Raw genomic sequence first — 20,051 nt, 5'->3', positions numbered from 1 at the left:
TGTGTGTGTGTGTGTTGGAGGGGAGGGCATTTGTCCCAGGTCTCAAGGAGGGGGACGCCTTTAAGCCGAAACCCCGCCTCTCGGTCGTCATGGCAACGCCTCCCCCCACCCGGGGCTCCCACATTTCAGCAGGTGCCTGAGCTGGAGCTCCCACCACCGACGCCGCCCGTGCCTCCGGCTCCTCCGCGCCCTTGCCCTCGGCTCTCCGCCCCACTCGCCCGCTCCCCCTGGCGGAGCCGGCGCGCCCCGGGGTGCCGCTCCCTGTCCTGCGCGCTCCGCTTCCGGAGGTGCCTCGCCCCTCTCCTTCCCACCTCGGAATCTCCCGCCGGCTCTTTTGCTCTTCCAAGCCTTCGGCTCCTTGCCTTTCCACCTGTTTGCCGAGAAAGGCAGGATCCTGGTCCCTGCTACGTTACTGGGGCCATGGCAGGCCTGGGCCCCGGCGGAGGCGATTCAGAGGGGGGACCCCGGCCCCTGTTTTGCAGAAAGGGGGCTCTGAGGCAGAAGGTGGTCCACGAAGTCAAGAGCCACAAGTTCACCGCTCGCTTCTTCAAGCAGCCAACCTTCTGCAGCCACTGCACTGACTTCATATGGTGAGGGAAGGGGGCTGGGGCCCTGAGGGATAAGGAGACTAGTGCTAAAGACCCCTGACGCACCAGACCCCACAGTGACGAGGAAAGCGGGGGCTGCAGCCCTGGCTCCTGGCCCTAGGGTAGGTGGGGTCTAGGGGCCTGGGCCTGGACTCCTGGGTCAGAGAGTGGAGGGGCTGGGGCCCTGGACTTCTGGGTCTGAAGGAAGGGGCTGGGGGCCTGAGCTCCTGGGTCTGAGAGAAGAGAGACTGGGGGGCCAGAATTTCCGGGTTCTGGAAAGGAGAGGCAGCTGGGGCTCAGACTCCTGGGTCCTGCAGGAGGAGGATGGGAGGACGGAGGCCTCCTATGACTGGCAGAGGTGAGAGGTCCAGGTACCCTTTTCTGCACTGACCTCAGATCCTTGACTCTTACAGGGGGATTGGAAAACAGGGCCTGCAATGTCAAGGTAAGAGCTGGGGACCTGGACTCCCAGGACCCTCAGGAGGGTGGAGGCTGGGGCCCCACAGCCTAGGCTGCTTGATACACGTGTTCTCTGGTCCCCAGAGAGGCGCGGGGGAGCCCGGGGCGGGGGGGGTGTGGCAGAGACACAACCTGCAGTGGGGAGGGTGCTCTGACGGCGGGGCCAACGCGGAGGTGGTGCTGGGGGCCCCTCCCTCGGCCGGCTCCAGGTGGGGACAGATATTTGGAGAATCTGTTGCCATGGGAACAGTGAGATTTGGAAAAGGGGAGCTGAAGGGAGGGGGGGCTGGAGATGCAAAGTCAGAGCCCCCCCTGCCGTTGCCATGACAACACCACCGTCCTAGGCAGGGGCCGGCCGCGTGGGGTCACCGATGGGCGGGTGGGGGCCGGGTGGGGCCGGCAGTTATGGGGGCCGGGAGAGGGGGCCGAGTCCTAAAGCACCAGCTGCTACTTGCTGAGAACTGAGTGAGTCAGGGAGGGGGGCGGGCCGGCAGCGGCGCCCCCAGACTCACTTCTGCCCAAGTTGATGCTCTCTGTTCTGTTGGAGGACCTCTCCCTGTGTTTCCTCTCTTCTAGTTGGCCTGCCTCTCTCCTGGTTTTCTTATGGCTGTCTGTGGGTCTGTGTCAATGGGATCCTGTTCTCTCTCTGTCTCCATCTCTTTCTGTCTTTCTCTGTCTTCCTCTCTCTTTGTCTCTCTCTCTGTCTCTCTATCTCTGTGTCTCTGTCTCCCTTTGGCTGTGGGTATGCATTGGGCTCTCTGTGCTTTCTCTGTTTCTGTGATTCTCTGCATCTCTCTTTCTTTCTTTGGGTCCACGTTTTGAATTTCTGTCTCCCAGTGTCTCTGTCTCTGTCTCTCTGCATGTCAAGGTCTCTTTGATTTTCTCTGTATTGAACTCTATGGGGATCCTCCTCTTCTGGTTTTCTTTCTGTCTGGGTCTCCTCTGTTTCTGATTTTCTGTCCATTGGGGTCTCTCTCTGTCTCTGTGTCTCTATGATTCTCACCTTCAGTCTGCAGCTTTGTGGTTCATCGACGATGCCACGAATTTGTGACCTTCGAGTGTCCAGGCGCTGGGAAGGGCCCCCAGACAGACGTGAGTGCCCAGACACCTGGTTCTTCCTCCTCGGGCTGTGCCCCCGCCCTCACCCCCTCGGCGTCCGTCCCAATTTCTCCTGCTATTTTTAAGGCTGGGAGGGGAGGGGGGCTGGAGAGATAGGGAGAGCTAGTCTGGCCCAGATTCCCTGCCCTTGGCCTGGAAAGGGGGAATGAGAGGGGACCAAGACAGGCTGGGGACCCAGGCGGGGGACAAAGAGGAGGCGGGGTGAGGGGACCTCAGCACGGATGTGGACTGTGATCCAGGAGTCAAGAGATTAAAAAAATAGAGAGCTGAGGGACAGAGAGAGAGACAGAGAGACAGAGAGAGAAATCGATGCAAGCACCGAGATCCTGAGATGAGACAGAGAGAGAACCCAGAGGTGCAGAAAAAAACAGAGACCCAGACAGAGAGATTGGGGCAGAGAGAGTGAGAGCAATGGAACAGAGACAGTGACACAGGAGGAAGGAAAAGGAGATCCAGAAAGACTGGGAGAGACAGAGACACAGAAACTCAGAGAGACGGGGCGGTAGATACCCAGAAAGGGAAACTAGAATAGAAAATGGTAGATGAGGATAACTGCTGAGGAGGTGCCGAGAGAGGGAAGCCCAGAGAGATCCTGTCATACACATGCACATACATGTGCATTTTCAGACACCCTGCCCGTGTGCGCACACACACACACACACACACACACATATGCATATACAGACCCCTGTGTACACACACACACATATATGCATATACAGACCCCTGTGTACACACATACACACACACACACATATGCATATTAGACCCCCATGTATGGACACACACGTGCATGTACAGATCCCCCATGTGCGCTCACACAGATACACACAACTGTTCTCTCCCTCCCCCCGCCCCCGAGCATCAGGGGCTTGCAAGAACTGCCCACCTTGCATGCCTACCCCTGATCCCTCCTTCACTTTCTTTCTGGCTGTGGGGCTCTTCTCTCTGAGCCTCAGTTTCCCCCTCTATATAATGAGGCTCACCGTCCAGTGTTGACCAATGGAACTTTCTGCAATGATGGAAGCGTTCTGTATCTTCGCCATCCAGCTGCCAGCCACCACAGCTAACTGCCGAGGGACAGAAATTTAAATCCCATTTAATTTGAATTGATTTCAATTTATTTATTTTTTTATTGAAGTATAGTCGATTTACAACGTTATGCCAATCTCTTGCTGTACAGCAAAGTAACTCAGTTATACACATATCTACATTCTTTTTTAATATTCTTTTCCATTATGGTTTATCACAGGATATTGAGTATAGTTCCCTTTGGTATACATTAGGAACTTGTTGTTTATCCACTGATTTCCATTTAAATAGCCACCTGTGGTTAGGGCTACCATGTGGGACAGCGTGAGTCTAGATGCCCCCAGTCTTGTTTATTTTTAATTTACTTAATCTATTTATTTTTGGCTGCGTTGGGTCTTCGTTGCTGCGCGCGGACTTTCTCTAGTTGCAGCAAGCGGGGGCTGCTCTTCATTGTGGTGTGTGGGCTTCTCATTGCGGTGGCTTCTCTTGTTGTGGAGCACGGGCTCTAGGCCCGCGGGCTTCAGTAGTTGTGGCATGTGGGCTCAGTAGCTGTGGCTTGTGGGCTCTAGAGTGCAGGCTCAGTAGTCGTGGCACACGGCCTTAGTTGCTCTGCGGCATGTGGGATCTTCCCGGACCAGGGCTCGAACCCGTGTCCCCTGCATTGGCAGGGGGATTCTTAACCACTGCGCCACCAGGGAAGCCCGGGAAGCCCCCCCCCCCCACCCCGCCCAGGCTTGTTTTCAGGGAAGTCAGGCAGGATAAGAGCCTGGGGTCTGACACAGGGCTGGAGATGGTTTTATGATTAGCAGATGGAGAAAGGCAGAATGAGAGAGAGAGGGAGAGCACCACGGAAGTCCATGAGGCATTTTGCCAGCTTGTCAGGTCGAGAAAATTGAAGTTTACATAGAGGATGCGACCTCTGAGAACACACATCGAGCACCACTGTCTACCAGCACCTATATATGTTATGATTTGGCTGCCTCGCCTGCCTCCACCACCAACAAACATCTGAGTCATCCAGGGCTCATTGCGTGCACGCATCAGGTATCTTGTATATAGTATAGGGCTGAATCTGCTTAACAGCTTGTAAGGTTAGGTATTGTTCCTGTCCTCATCTGACCGAGGCTCCTGGGCCAGGACACCTGGGCTTGAATCCCACCTCCACCGCGTATTGGTTCTGTGACCTTCCAAAAGTTTATTTACCTCTCTGCACCTCTGGAGTTCCTTGTCTATAAAATGGGGATGGTAGCCATGCCCTCATCTTGTAGGACCTTTTTAAGGACTAAATGAGTCAAATACTTGGGACAGCACCTGGTACATAGCCAGACACAAAGTATTAATTATTATCGTTGTAAAATTATTACTATTACTGATGAGGAAACAGAGGACAAGGTCTTTCCTCTATATCACTCTGGCTTTCTTTTCCCTTGTGAAGCACTAAGGTTTTAATCTTGTTGTCAGCGACACAGATCAAGGGCTTAAGAAATGCTCAGGGCTCGACAAGCATGATTTCATTCAGTCTTCACAAGAACCCTTTCAGGGAGGGCTCATGGCCCCATTTTATGGGGAGGAAACCTGAGTCTCTAAAAAGGGTGGTGTGTGGGGAGGCCACACAGCTGGGTGGTCGGGAGAGTCAAAAATCTGGACCCTAATCTTTCGAACTGGAGCCACAGTACTGTCTCCTCTTTAATAGCTACTTTCACCTTGAGGATAATCGCAACAGCTTCTGTGTCAGGAACCCTGCTGGGAATTTTCACCCACAGCATCTCATTTCATGTGGCAGGAACACTTTGAGCTAGGGTCAGATGAAGATCCTTAGCGGTCCAGCACATGCACCTGCCAACACCCTCCCTCCGTCCAAGTATAATTCAAAATAGAATCCCCACTAAACTGCAAAACAAGTGAAAGCCCAAGAATGTCCTGAATTTTCACCCTAGGGATAACTCTTGCAATGCATTCGTAGAAAAAGGCAAATATCAGATTATTTAACACTCAGACATTGCTGAGGGCGGAAGGAGGAATGCTTTTATTGGTGTCTTAAATTCATGCTTAATTGTACTCGACATTTAGCATCTCTTCAAGATATACATTGTTTATTTCCACTGTGCAGAGGAGGGCGCTGAGCCTCAAAATTGGGCACTTGTCTGAAATCACGCAGCTGGGAAATGGCCCAGCTCTTTTTTTTTTTTTTTTTTTTTTTTTTTTTGCGGTACGCGGGCCTCTCACTGTTGTGGCCTCTCCCGTTGTGGAGCACAGGCTCTGGACACGCAGGCTCAGTGGCCTTGGTTCACGGGCCTTAACCGCTCCACGGCATGTGGGATCTTCCCGGACCGGGGCATGAACCCGTGTCCCCTGCATCAGCAGACGGACTCTCAACCACTGCGCCACCAGGGAAGCCCAGGCCCAGCTCTTGATTAAACCCAAGGATATGTGGGGACTGCAATAAAATCACTAATAATAATCATGGCAGTAATGACAGCAGAAATACTACTGAGCACATTTAACATGCCAGACACTGCTCTGTTGTTTACACTTAATGTTTCATTGAGGACACCTGGGTCCCTAAAACTGAGAGGTCATATTCTCCATCCCACAGGGGGCTCAGAGTAGGCAGATCATCAGCGGGTAGACATTGACAGAGGCTGACAGTGAGTGATCTGAGGTTCATGGTGGCCCACAAGTCCTCGGGAGAACAGCTTGTGGAAGGTTGGGGATTAGGGACTATGGGACTTTGGAAGCCTACACTTCCTTCAGGTTCTTCCCAAATGCCACCTTCTTAGTGAAACCTTCCCTGATCACTCTATTTCACAATCCCCTTCCTTACTTCATTTTTGTCCAGAGCACCTATTACCATCTGTAATACTATATATTTTACATATCGTGTATATTTTCTCTCTCCCTCCATTAGAAAGTAAAGTCCACATGGACAGGAGTTTTCCTTTGTTTTGCTCGGGGCTGGGTCCCGGCACCAGGAACCGTGCTGGCACACAGGAGGTGCTCAATAAATATTGTAGAGTGAATGAGTGAGGTGGAGCCGCGGGAAGACGGGAGAGCAGGGCGGAAGGGAAAGAGTTCAGGGGGCTGTTCTTTTAGGACGCCCTGCAGACCCCTTCTGACCGGCTCCTCCCTGCCCCCAGGATCCCCGGAACAAGCACAAGTTCCGTCTGCACAGCTACAGCAGCCCCACCTTCTGCGACCACTGTGGCTCCCTCCTTTACGGGCTGGTGCACCAGGGCATGAAGTGCTCCTGTGAGTCTACGCTTGCTGCGCCCGCCAGAACTTGGCGCTTCCGGGGCCCCTGCAAAAGTGCAGTGTCTGGGTTTCCAGTAAATGCTGGGGAATGGAGTCTGGGGTTAAGGGCGGGACCTGAAGTGCTACCCTCAGTTCTGTACCCCCAGGCTGCGAGATGAACGTGCACCGGCGCTGTGTGCGCAGCGTGCCCTCTCTGTGCGGTGTGGACCACACGGAGCGCCGCGGCCGCCTGCAGCTGGAAATCCGAGCTCCCACTTCGGATGAGATCCACGTCACGGGTGAGACCCCGCCCCTCGCCTGGCCCCGCCCCTTTACCGGAGTGTGAGGAACCGATTGAATTCCCCTGAGCTGCCCACCCCGCCCCTCCCCCCGACTCAGAAAGGCCACGCCCCTCGCGAAGGTCGCACCCACACTCCTGACCCCACCTGCAAAAGCTGAACACCACTCGGCCGCGCCCCTTCTAGCTCGAGGCCCCTTCTCCAGCCGTGCCTCTGGCGCCTCTTAATGGCTGTTCTGGGCATCAAGGTCCTGGGGGTGGAGGGGTGGGGGGGTGGGGAATGAGAGAAGAGCTGGTTCCGAAGGAGGTTCGGGTTTACTAGTGGTGATATGGCCAGGGTCCCGACTCCTGGGTCCTAATGGAGCCAGGGTCTTTGGGTTTGATTTCTGGGTCACTGGCTGGGGAAAGGGCTTCATGCCCTGTCTTCTGGGCACTGGAGAAGTAAAAGATCAAAAACACCTGGGTCTTGAGAGCGGATGCTGAGAGATTGGAATGATTGATTGCTGGCTGGGGGAAGGCTCGGGGGCTTCTTCCTGGATCTCTAACCCCATCTACCCTCCTTCCCCTCCCCGCTCAGTTGGCGAGGCCCGTAACCTCATCCCAATGGACCCCAATGGTCTGTCTGATCCCTATGTGAAACTGAAGCTCATCCCAGATCCTCGGAATTTGACAAAACAGAAGACCCGGACGGTGAAAGCCACGCTAAACCCTGTGTGGAACGAGACCTTTGTGTTGTGAGCCTCGGGTGCAGGGGAGGCTGTAATTACTGATAGAGAATGATCTGAGGGTCCTGGTGGCCCAGAACACCCCAGAGAGCAGGTGTTAGCATTGGGGGAATCCCAAAAAGGGCAGAAGAAGGTGGTGGGAGAAGAAAATGAAGTGGTTGAGGGAGAAGGGACAGAGATACAGAAGGCGAGAGACAGACATCTGTGTGTTTAATCTCCATCAAAGCTCACCACTTTAGAATGAGACAGGGATCCGAGAGAGAGGTAGACAGACCCTGCAACTCAGAAAGAGAGACATAAACCCAAAGAGAAACACAGAAGGGATGGCGATGGGTGGGTGGCAGGGAGGGAAAGAGAAGCCAACTGACAGAAAGACAGACGGACAGATCTGGAGGGAGAGAGGGGCCCCGTGAAAAGGAGAGGCCTGGAGAGAAAGGCCAGGAGACAGAGATGGGGAAGAGCCAGGGAGGGAGGGAGACTGAGAGCTGTCTGTGTTTACTTAGGGCCCAGACAGGGAGAGAGACGCTCTTCGGCAGGACCTGGGGTGACAAAACACTTTACAGAGCAGGAAACAGGCCCCCCAGCTCCCCGGGTTTGCCTGCTCTTCCCCAGGGCGGAAAGGTGGGCAGCCAAGAGCCGGGCCCCTCACTGTGCCACTCCCTTCCCGCAGCAACCTGAAGCCGGGGGACGTGGAGCGCCGGCTCAGCGTGGAGGTGTGGGACTGGGACCGGACTTCCCGCAACGACTTCATGGGTGCCATGTCCTTTGGCGTCTCGGAGCTGCTCAAGGTTCCCGTGGACGGCTGGTGAGGGCGGGGGCGGGGCCGGGGCCGGGCGGGGCTGGGGGCGGGGCCCTGCATCTGCATCAACTTCCGTGGGTGGTCCCTCTTCTCTAGGGCACTATCTTTTCTACCTCCCTGTGCTTCTTTCTCTCTTTCCCCCGCCCCTCTCTCCTTATCTCACTCTTTCTCCTTCTCTGTCTCTCTGTCTCTTCCTCCCTTCTGATGTCACTGCCTCTCCCGCGGGTACCCCCCCTCCCCGTCCGTCTCCCCTACTCCTGCCCGCCTCTGGTCTCCGTCTGTATGTCAGGTACAAGTTACTGAACCAGGAGGAGGGCGAATATTACAATGTGCCAGTGGCTGATGCTGACAACTGCAGCCTCCTCCAGAAGTTTGAGGTACCCAGACCCCGGCTTCCCCACAAGGAGCCCAGCCCAGTCACCCACAGTTCAGAGCTGGCCTTTCCCAAACTCCAGCGCTCGTTGCCCACTGGCCCTGGGACTAAAATTCCCAGAAAGCCCTGGAGTTCTTTCTGGTCTTCTAGGGCACTGCTGGGAATTAGAGCTCCTATCCATCCCCCTGGCTTGGGGGTCTGGGGACCCCCATCCCCTGCTTTAGGGCAATCTCCTACCTCTCTGGGGGCTCTGACTCTGGCTTTCTTCTCCGCCAGGCCTGTAACTACCCCCTGGAACTGTACGAGGTGAGCAGAGCTGGAGGCCTGGAATGGAGACAGTTTCCTTTCCTGTGGTCTGTATCTGTCCCCCCACCTCTCTCTCCTCCAACATCTGTCTTCATTTCCACACACATGGGTTGAGCACATACTTGGTGGCAGGTCTTGTGTTTGCTGAGTAATCCTAGCTCTCCAGAGCCGAATCTGACCTGCAGGCAACTCCTCAAGGTAGGGACACAGTCACAAATACTCAGATTCCAGGATGATGTGCTAAATTAGAGGTAGCCCAGGGAACAAAGAAGCATAGAGGAGGCACTAACCCCAGCCTGGGGCCAGGGGGTTGGGGTGGAGGTGGTCAGGGAGGACTTCCCTAAGGAGGTGACACCTGAATTGCTCCTTGAGTTTTTCTGCCTATTTATCACTGCGCCTTTCTCTCCTCCATTGGTTTTTTGACTTACTGAACACCTATTTCCTGAGGTTTTATGTAAACCAAGCCCTATTCTGGGAGTAGAATCAGGCCATTCCCTGGGGAGCTCCTCTTTCAATATAGGAGAAAGTTACAGATAGAGAAGGAGTGTGTTTGATCATGGAGATGGCTCCAGGCACTAGGGAGTCCTAAGCCTCTGGCAGGACCTGGGGGAGTCAGAGAAAAGTTCATAGACAGAGAAAAGTTCGTAGACAGGAAGTGCAGGATTCCCCAGGCAGAGGACAGGGAGACGAGATTTCCAGGTCAAGGAAGGAATAATGCGCTCGTTCTCTCTCTCTCTCCCATTTATTCTTTCAAAAAACATTTTGTTGAGCCCTCTGTGTGCATGGTTCTAATCACTGGGGATAGAGCAGAAAACAAGAGAGAGAGAGAGAGAGAGAGGGAAAGGGAGAGAGAGAGAGAGAGAGAGAGAGAGAGAGACAACCTCCTTCCCTCATGGGGCTTACACTTGGAAGGCATTCAACAAAATAAAGGAGTGAATGATCCTATGTCAGAAGGTGATATGTGATTGTGGAGAAAAATAAATGCTAAAGAGGATAGGGAGTGCTGTTTTTTGAGATTTTTTTTTGCGGTACGTGAGCCTTTCACTGTTGTGGCCTCTCCCGTTGCGGAGCACAGGCTCCGGACGCGCAGGCTCAGTGGCCATGGCTCATGGGCCCAGCTGCTCCGCGGCACGTGGGATCTTCCCGGACCGGGGCACGAACCCGTGTCCCCTGCATCGGCAGGCGGACTCCCAACCACTGCGCCACCAGGGAAGCCCTTTTGAGATTTTAGTAGCAATAAGCAGAGAAGCCTTCACTGAGAAAGTGACCTTTGGGCAAAGACATAAAGGAGATGAAATAGTGAGCTGTGAGGATAGTGGAAAGCCTTCCAGGTGGAGGGAAGATCGCGTGCAAAGGCCCTGAGGTGGGCCCAGACCAGCAGTGAGGCTGGAGCAGAGGGAGGGATGAGGGATGAGGGTGGGAAGAAGTAGGAGATGGAGTCAGAGAGAGAAGGGGTGGGGGTAGCCTCGTCATTTATTGGAAGGATTTTGGCTTTTAAACCAAGTGAGATGGGAGGGCATTGGAGGTGGCCTGAGATGATTTCTATTTGGGCAAGATAACTGCCTCTGTGTCAAGAGCAGATGGTGGAAGGGGGAAGAAGGCTATTGTGAAGGCCCAGAGGGGAGTTGCCAGTGGCTTCGCCCAGGGGACAATGATGGTAAAGGTGTTCAGATTCTGGGTGTGCTCTGAACACAGAACAACAGGAGGTGCATTCAGCACTCATGTCCTGAGACCTTCATCCACTCAACCCGCTCCTGCTGAGACCCAAGTCATGTGCTGGGTGATGGTAGAAAAACAGAAAGGAGGGAGACACAGTCTCTGACTTTAATGGACATTGATTTCTGGCTCTTGTTTTTTACCTGCTGTGTGACTTCAGGCAAGTTACTTAATGTCTCTGTGCCATCGTCTCTAAAATGGGGGGTGGGGTGGGTGACAGGGGTCTCCTGGAGGATCAATGGCATATAGTAAGCTATCTAAGTGCTAGTTGAATAATAAACCCTCCAGGCTACGGGAAATCAGAGAAAGTTCTTAAGCCAGAGAGGGGGGTGGAGACAACTTTTTTTCTCTCTCCATCTTTCCATCTCTCCCCGTCCCTTTTGTTCTTGGGTGCTGTCTCTCTGAGGGGCACCTCCTTATCCCCTTCTGGGGCCTGACTAGCTTTGGATCTCTCCCCTTTCTCACAGAGGGTGCGGATGGGTCCTTCTTCCTCTCCCATCCCCTCCCCATCTCCTAGTCCCACTGACTCCAAGCGCTGTTTCTTCGGGGCAAGCCCTGGACGTCTGCACATCTCTGACTTCAGCTTCCTCATGGTTCTAGGAAAAGGCAGTTTTGGGAAGGTTGGATTCCTGGGGCTCTGGGAGAAGGGGGAAAATGTCTGGGGGTGGGGCTCAGGTTTCTGGTTCTTAGAGATGAAGTGCAGGGGGGAGGGAACTAGGCTACTGAGTCCCCAAAGAGAGTTTGATGGGGCCTCTTGAGTTCTTGGAGAGGAGAGGCATAAAGATGTGGCTACTTTCTCTGAGGGAGTAGTTGGCAAAGTCAGGGCATCTGGTCCCCTGAGAGGGAGAGGGAGGACCTGGGACTCCCATTTGTTTGTGTCTTTGAAAGGGAGGGGTAGGGACCCGCACCTCTGGTTCTCAAGATGGACTGGGCCTTTCCCGCCTCTGCCCCTAGGTGATGCTGGCCGAGCGCAGGGGCTCCGATGAGCTCTATGCCATCAAGATCCTGAAGAAAGACGTGATTGTCCAGGATGACGACGTGGACTGCACCCTGGTGGAGAAACGCGTGTTAGCCCTGGGGGGTCGAGGCCCCGGAGGCCGGCCCCACTTTCTCACCCAGCTTCACTCCACTTTCCAGACCCCGGTAAGAAAGGAGGTGGCAGAGGCCGGCTCAGGAGCCCTGCCTCATCCCCACTGGATGTATCAAGCATTTGCTTTGAGATTCTGAGTTTTTGGCAAGGCGGAAGAACCCTGTGAACTCTGATTGGGTGTGGCGGGCTCCTCAGTGGGCGTGGCCAGAATGCAGGTGCCCTGGAGGGCGTGGCCACGAGGCTAGGATCCTGCGTGGGAGTGGCTAGAACCCCCTAGGTCTTGAGTGGGTGTTTTTTGAGTAAGGGCTTCTGGAGTAAAAGAATTCGTGGAGAATGTCTTCTAAGTGAGCATGCCTGCAAGTGGGCTCTGAGTGATGAGGTGGTCACTCTTGGATTCTGAGTTAAGGACTTGTCAGAAACAGGGTGTTTCCCGAAGGCTGTGGAATGGGACAACTGTCAGGGGTTAGAGAGAACGTGACTCTACTTCCAAGAGCTCTGAGTGGGCGTAGCCAGCTTCCTGGAGGTTTTGTTTTGTTTAAATTTTTATTCATTTATTTATTTTTGGCTGCATTGGGTCTTTGTTGCTGCACACGGGCTTTCTCTAGTTGCCGCGAGCGGGGGCTACTCTTCGTTGCGGTGCGCGGGCTTCTCATCGCGGTGGCTTCTTTTGTTGTGGAGCATGGGCTCTAGGTGCGCGGGCTTCAGCAGTTGTGGCACACAGGTTTAGTTGCTCCATGGCATGTGGGATCTTCCCGGACCAGGGCTCGAACCCGTGTCCCCTGCATTGGCAGGCGGATTCTTAACCACTGCGCCACCAGGGAAGTCCCCTTCCTGGAGTTTTTTAAAAATTAGTACTGTATCGGGAATTCCCTGGTAGTCCAGTGGTTAGGACTCCATGCTTCTACTGCAGGGGGCCCAGGTTCAATCCCCGGTCGGGGAGCCGAGATCCTGCAAGTGGCACGGCATGGCCAAAAAAATAAAAATAAAATAAATTAAAAATTACTATCATTTGCTAGTGAGGCCTGAACAACTTTGGTTCCTAACAGGTGGCCATGATTGCATGTGCATGTGAGTGGGTGTGGAAAGAGGTTTCAGTATCCCAGGGATTTCAAGCAAATGGTGGGCCTCAATCTTAAATTCCGAGAATGGAGGACCGGAACACCCGACAGTTTGGAGTAACAGGGGATGGGGTGGGTGGAGATTCTGCGGTGGCCGGTTGAGAATCTTCGGGGCCTCCCTGTGGGCACAGACAGTTGCTCTGGATTTCTGATTGGGTGGATCCAGAGCCTTTGTCTCAAGTGGGCAGGAATGGACGTTTCCAACCCCTTGTGGGCGTGTCCTTGCCTCTAAGTCCCGTGCACTCCTCCGCAGGATCGCCTGTATTTTGTGATGGAGTACGTCACTGGGGGCGACTTGATGTACCACATTCAGCAGCTGGGCAAGTTTAAGGAGCCCCATGCAGCGTGAGTCTTGGCCAAGAGAGGAGGGTAGAGGGAGGGTGGAAGGGAGTGGGCTCCAGTCTCTGGCCTTCTGACTCCCCACCTCCACCTCCAGGTTCTACGCAGCAGAAATCGCCATCGGCCTCTTCTTCCTTCACAATCAGGGCATCATCTATCGGTGAGCAGTCCCGGGCTTTTCAGGGGAGGGAATCAGACCCCCAGAAGAGAAGGAATTTGAACTTAAGGCTCCAGCCCGTTGAACTGTACCCTTCCCACCCCCAGGGACCTGAAACTGGACAACGTGATGCTGGATGCTGAAGGACACATCAAAATCACCGACTTTGGCATGTGTAAGGAGAACGTCTTCCCCGGGACCACAACTCGCACCTTCTGTGGGACCCCAGACTACATAGCTCCCGAGGTAATCCTGCCTCCACTGCTCTTGGTGCCCTCCCAATTCACTGAGTAGGTGTGGCTGGTCGTCCAGTATTCAGAGTATGGGGACTTGACCCTGGGGTCTTTACCTGAGTCTTGGGGGTTCCGACAGCAAGCAGCAAAGAGAGGCTCTTGCGGAGCGTTGTAAGTGGGCGGAGCTGAGTCTCTAAATAGGCAAAGTGGGGGGACCTGTGGGTGAATGTTCGAAAAGAGAAGGACCAGCTCTAGGGATTCTAGGAGAACAGGGCCTGTTACTGGACTGTTGTAAGAAGGTGGAGATGATTTCCGGTGTACTCTGAGTGGGTGGGCCCCATCCCCCAGAACATTAGGCATGTGGAGGGTGTCCCCTGAATATTTCAAGTGGGCAGAGTATGCTCTGATTTTGTTAGGGGGGGTGGGTGAAGCTAATGATCTGACTGTATATAAGTAGACTGAGAGCACGTCCTGACTTCTCACTTGATGGAGGAGGTGGGGTTGGTGGTGCCCTCCTTAATCTTTCCTGGTGATTCTATGATAGTGCCCAAGTAACCAGTGCCAGTGGTTTCAAAACATAGCTAGTAATCAGAATCACCTGGGGAGATTTTGAAACATACACACATCTTCCTGCCTCTGACTCTGGCCTATTGTGGCTGGGATTCTTCAGGGCTGGGGACATCTCTCTTTAAACAGTCCCCTAGGAATTCCCTGGTGACGCAGTGGTTAAGAATCCGCCTGCCAGGGCTTCCCTGGTGGCGCAGTGGGTAAGAATCGCCTGCCAATGCAGGGGGCACGGGTTCGAGCCCTGGTCTGAGAAGATCCCACATGCCACGGAGGAACTAAGCCCGTGCGCCACAACTACTGAGCCTGCGCTCTAGAGCCCGTGTGCCACAACTACTGAAGCCCACACGCCTTAGAGCCCGTGCTCTGCAACGGGAGAGGCCACCGCAATGAGAAGCCCGCGCACTGAAAGGAAGAGTAGCCTCCACTCGCCGCAACTAGAGAAAGCTCGCGCACAGCAACGAAGACCCAACACAGCCAAAAAAAAAAGAATCCGCCTGCCAATTCAGGGGACACGGGTTCGAGCCCTGGTCCGGGAAGATCCCTTGTGCCGCGGAGCAACTAAGCCCATGCACCACAACTACTGAGCCTGTGCTCTAGAGCCCGCGAGCCACAACTACTGAACCCACGTGCCACAGCTACTGAAGCCCGTGCACGTAGAGCCCGTGCTGCACAACGAGAGAAGCCACCACAATAAGGAGCCCGCGCACCGCAACGAAGACCCAACACAGCCAAAATTAATTAATTAATTAATTTTATTTTTTACAAAAACCAAAAAACAGTCCCCTAGAAGAATCTGATATGTGTCCAGATTTAAGACCCTCTGGTCTCTGAAATTCTGCCCTATGCACCTGATATTGTAAGGAGAGAGTCCAGTTACCTAGATATTCCGGATGCGTGGAACTTGCGACTTGAGTCTTTAGATAGTCTTTATATTTGGGACCAAAGGAATGTTCCAAGTAGGTAGAGTTTGTTTCCCAAATTTTCCAGAGGATGGAGCCAAAGTGTTCTGAATGGGAAAAGTTTGTGCTGAAAACATTTAAAGTGGGTAGGGTTCCCAGGTGGTGAAGCCAGAGGGGCCCTAGGTTTCTTGAATCACAAATCATAATCCCTTGCCTTCCTTCCTCCCCTGCTAGATCATTGCCTACCAGCCCTATGGGAAGTCTGTCGACTGGTGGTCCTTTGGGGTCCTGCTGTATGAGATGCTGGCGGGGCAGGTAAGGGAAGGTGGGGAGAGGCTGGTTTGACTAAAGGCAACACGAATGGGGTGCCACCTGTTATCATCTCAGGAGGAGCCGGTCAGGAAGGGATGTCCGTCTGTAGGCTAATAAGGTGTGCGAAGCTGTGGGGAAGGTCAGCCAGATAGGAGAGCGCTCTCCGTGGTCCTGAAGCATTATCTTCCCACAGGCTGGGGGTTCCTCACTTTTCTTGTGTCACGGACCCCCTTCTCAGAACAATGTTTTTAAATGCATGAAGTAAGATAATAGCATTACAAAAGAAGCCAATCATGTTGAAATATGGTTATCAAAATGTTAAAGGTTTAATTGAGTAATTTAACCAACTAAATAAATTTAAATGTGTACGGTTGTCTAAACATATTAGAATATGGACCTATATGTGATATCCTACTAATGAAGGAAATGGTAATATCTCACAGGAATAGGAAGTAAATAGGAAGGTCTACCAGTAATTTTGAAGTAGAGATGACTGATTTTTTGAGATATTTGCAACTCGTACGTGCTAAGAAAATATCTGTGATTTCCATTGGTGATGAAGTGACAGTTACCACTATTTGGGTTTGTTTCCTATAATTGCCATGAATGCTGAATCTGTTTTAGATTTTAAAGAATAAAGATGCATGTTTTTTCCCATCCAAATTCATGGCCCCCCTCAATGGTGTAAACAGACTCCCTAGACTTCATATTAAAAAGCTTTGCCTGGGTACTGCTTCTGCTAATCCCAGAAGACCGGAGGCCACTCATCCAACCGGGAGAATGCTTTTACAGCTTTTCCTGCAGTTTTTCTCTCTTCTATTTAAATGACACCTTGCCTAATTAATACCCTGCCAATTTACATAGCAGAGAAAGAGAGACAGAACCTCAAAGAGGTGCAGAGAGCTGAAGCATCTGAGATAGAAAACAACAGAGTCTGAAAGTGCGAAAGATACAGCTTTTGCGGTTTGGTCAAATTTTTCCCTAGGAATTTGGGGGCCCAGGGGTGGGCTGTGTTCGTGGTGGGCACTGAGGGTGTGGAAGGTGCGGCCAGGTAGTTTGCCGAGTCTCTGACTATCCTCTCTACTTCCTTAGCCCCCATTTGATGGGGAAGACGAGGAGGAACTGTTCCAGTCCATCATGGAACAAACTGTCACCTACCCCAAGTCGCTTTCCCGGGAAGCTGTGGCCATCTGCAAGGGGGTGAGAGACCTAACTCCTAGATTCTCCAGACCCATAAGCCACACGCCCCACTGCTGCTGTCCAGGGCTGCCCACACATTGTCTACGTGCACCTTAGGAAAAGGCACCCGTTCTTCAAGTTGCTTTACTCCCGTCCGCTGAAAAAATTTATATAATACAGAGATTTTGTTTGAACAATAACATACTGCCCTGCTGCCACCTGCAGTCCAAGGATGGCCTCTATCCTGTCCTCCTGTGCTAGCTCCTCTCCCCAGCTCATGGCAGGAAGTGCTGGAAGGCCAAGGCTTGCCCCTCCTGCACTGGCTGGGTCAGGTGAACCTAACTCCTGCCACTTTTCTTCCTGCGGGATCTCGGTTGGGCAAGTCACCAAAACTCTGGGAGCCTCAGTCTCCTTCTCTGGGGTTGTGGAGTTAAGGCAGGAGGAAGAGACTAGCCTGTAGCAGCTGTTCAACAGATGTTAGGACATTTCTGCTTCTAGCTCCCGTCTCCACGTCTCTCTGACTATCTCTCTCTGGGCTTCTGTCTCATCCCTCTGCCTCCATCTTACATATCATGGGGCTTTCTGTGTTGCTACCTTTTTTTCTGTGTCCTTCGGGAATCTCTGTCCCCCTTTTGCATCTTTGTTCTCCTCTCTCTGGGTCTCTGTCTCCCCTTTCTCTGAGTCTCCGCCCTCATATGGGGTCTTCATCCCTCTCTCTGGGCATTTGTCTCCTGGGTCTCCATCCTCTTCTCCTTCTGGACCTTTGTCTCCCCCACCCCTGCCCCTGCTTGTCTCTTACCTTCTCTGGGTATCTGTCCTCCCTCTGAGTCTCCTCCTCTCTCTGGATCTCTATTCCCCCCTTTCTCTGGGTCTTCAATCTCCTCTCTCTCCCCCCTTCTCCCTCTCTGACACTTTCCCTCTTTCCTTCTCTCCCTCCATCCCCCATCTGGGATTCTTTCCGTTTCCCTTCCTCTCTTTCTGGGTTTCTCCGCCCCTCATACCCTCACACCCTAATTTTGCTTCTTTCTTTGTCTCTCCCTGGGTCTCTGGATCTGGGTTTCATCTACCCCATCTCATTTATTCCCCCTCTTCCTCTTTCTCTCTCCCTTTCTTCTTTCCACTCCCTCCCCCCATCTCCCCCCGCCCCGCCCCCCCCCCCTTCTTCTCTTTCTGGATCTCTATGCTTGTCTCTCTGTTCCTCCTTCCTTGTCTTCCTCTCTCTCTGTCGTTCTCTGGGCCTCCCTGTCCGGGACTCTGTCTGTCTGTCCGTCTCTCTCTGTGTTTCCTACAGTTCCTAACCAAGCACCCAGCAAAGCGCCTGGGCTCGGGGCCAGATGGAGAACCCACCATCCGAGCTCATGGCTTTTTCCGTTGGATCGACTGGGAACGGCTGGAACGATTAGAGATCGCGCCTCCTTTCAGACCCCGCCCGGTCAGTCACCTTCTGGGAACAAAATCTTGGCCCCTAGAGGGTGGAATATCCATGAGCTCCAGTACTTCATGTTTCCCTCCCGGTGTTTCCCACAGTGTGGCCGCAGCGGCGAGAACTTCGACAAGTTCTTCACGCGGGCGGCGCCAGCGTTGACTCCCCCAGACCGCCTAGTTCTGGCCAGCATCGACCAAACCGAATTCCAAGGCTTCACCTATGTCAACCCGGATTTCGTGCACCCGGATGCCCGCAGCCCCATCAGCCCAGCACCTGTGCCAGTCATGTAATCTCACCTGCCGCCACTAGGTGTCCCCATGGCTCCCTCCGCCGCGCCAGCCTTACCCCTACCTCACGCGCCCCCCAGTTCACCACCCCCTCTCCAATTCTAGATCTTGCTCCCCAACGTTCTGGCCTCTGCCCTCCCCCTCCCTGCCCCGGGTTCCAGATGTCCCTCCCAAGCGTTCCTGGCATTCTAAACTGCATACAATCTCTGGAGTCTTACCGTGTTCTAGATTCTGCTGGGCTGAGCCCTAGATTCTGACCTGCCTCAGTGTTCTGGATTCCGCTCCACCAAGTTACAGAGCCACCAACACCATCCCAACTCCAAGGAGTTCTAGACTCCATCTTGGTAGAATCTATGCCTCTTCTTCTTTCTTATTTCTGGGAAATAGCGTCACAGGGCGGGCTGTTTCAGACTGGGATTTCAGGACAACCCCCCCCCCCCCCGAGGCCCCACCTACCTCCACTCCATTCTGGAGTAAGTGGGAAGCTGTGCCTCTGTGCTCCAGTGCCCCTCTTCTACACTCTGGGGATTCCTGGGATGTATGGAGGATTCTCTCCCCAGCTGTTCTCAGTCAGCTTTTGTCCTAGACTCCCTATCCTAAACCCACCACTGCATGGCTTCTCCAGTCCTGCTTGGAACCCAACCCCTACTCCAGTGCCTGCCACTCTCGGGGTCTCTCCCCACCCCCAATCCTCTGCCTCTCCCGCCCTGCCACAGCTGCTGGAGAATAAACTTGGGTTGCTGATGCTGAAGTGTTTGGATGTTTTCTTCTAAGCTTGGAGAATGAAGGGGGTGTGCAGGTGGGACAACGACTATACATAGAAACAAACAGAGACAGAGGCTGAGGAAGGGTCTGCAGAGAGAGAGGGAGAACGCAGAGACCCATAAAGTGAGAGATGATACCCACAGCATGAGAGTAAAGAACAGACACCTGGAGAAAGGAGAGAGAGAGAGAGAGAGAGAGAGAGAGAGAGAGAGAGAGAGAGAGGGAGAGAGAGCGCGAGCGAGCTACACACAGAGTGCCATAGAGAGGACCAAAGCGGACACGTGCAGGAAGAGGCAGCGGTGTACTCATAGACCACTGAGCGTGTCAGGTAGAGATCCCGGGCACAAAGACAAGCACGCACATATTCGCCCAGAGCAATAAAGCTCACGCACTGGCACACCGAGACCCAGCGACTGGGAAGTCCTAAGAGGGAGGATGAAAGGCAAGCCTGCTATTGAGAGACACCCCCCCCCCCCCCAAGACAGAGACACCCGTGAGCTTAAGAATCAGAGACTGAGGCAGAGGGCAGGCAGATGCGCCCTCCGGGCCTCTTTCCCCTGACCCACTTGTGAGTGAGGGGCGTGGAGAGGGCAGTCCAAATAGACTACACTTCCCAGCAGATACTGCGGCGGACCCTTCCCCCAAGTGCGGCTCCCGCCGCCAGGGCTGATGGGAAGTGTAGTCCCTGGACAGGGACAGGCCAATGGAATGGTGTGCCTCCGTCTGTGTATTTGGAGGCGACTGAGCTTCAAAGCTTCGCAGGCTCCCTCGGGGAACCCCGGCGTCTCTTGGTCCCTGCAGGCTCTTGGGTTTCCGGGATTCGGCCCGGTTGGATGCTGGGGCTTCTCCTCTCTTTCCCAGCACCGCCGCGGTACCCCCATCCGGTGCCCGCGGCCCCCAGCCCCTGCTCCGACCCTCGGCGGGCGGCCTGCCCCTTTAAGAGTGGCCCCGCTGACATCACGGCGGGGGGCGGGTGGGTGCTGGCCCGGCTCCCGGCTCCGCGGCGGCTGCAGGACCCGGCTCCGCTCTGCGCC

General features: G+C 53.9%; 2 protein-coding genes across 2 annotated transcripts in view; one reads left to right on the top strand and one right to left on the bottom strand.

The window, feature by feature from the left end:
- Window positions 1-20,051, bottom strand: part of NLRP12 (NLR family pyrin domain containing 12) — a 726,895-nt gene that overhangs the window by 92,589 nt on the left and 614,255 nt on the right.
- PRKCG (protein kinase C gamma) lies at window positions 175-19,003 on the top strand. The gene is made up of 18 exons (XM_065899639.1): window positions 175-590; window positions 1,001-1,032; window positions 2,056-2,138; window positions 6,335-6,446; window positions 6,596-6,727; window positions 7,304-7,460; window positions 8,122-8,256; window positions 8,540-8,627; window positions 8,900-8,929; window positions 11,113-11,265; window positions 11,600-11,788; window positions 13,107-13,198; window positions 13,290-13,352; window positions 13,457-13,595; window positions 15,283-15,363; window positions 16,453-16,560; window positions 17,831-17,971; window positions 18,067-19,003. Exons 1-18 carry the CDS (start codon window positions 421-423, stop codon window positions 18,253-18,255), a joined length of 2,094 nt encoding a protein of 697 aa, XP_065755711.1. The 5' UTR covers window positions 175-420; the 3' UTR covers window positions 18,256-19,003.

The sequence above is a fragment of the Phocoena phocoena genome, chromosome 20 (assembly GCF_963924675.1).
Source record: "Phocoena phocoena chromosome 20, mPhoPho1.1, whole genome shotgun sequence".
Lineage (NCBI taxonomy): Eukaryota > Metazoa > Chordata > Mammalia > Artiodactyla > Phocoenidae > Phocoena > Phocoena phocoena.
This window is presented reverse-complemented; position numbering and strand designations above follow the sequence as displayed.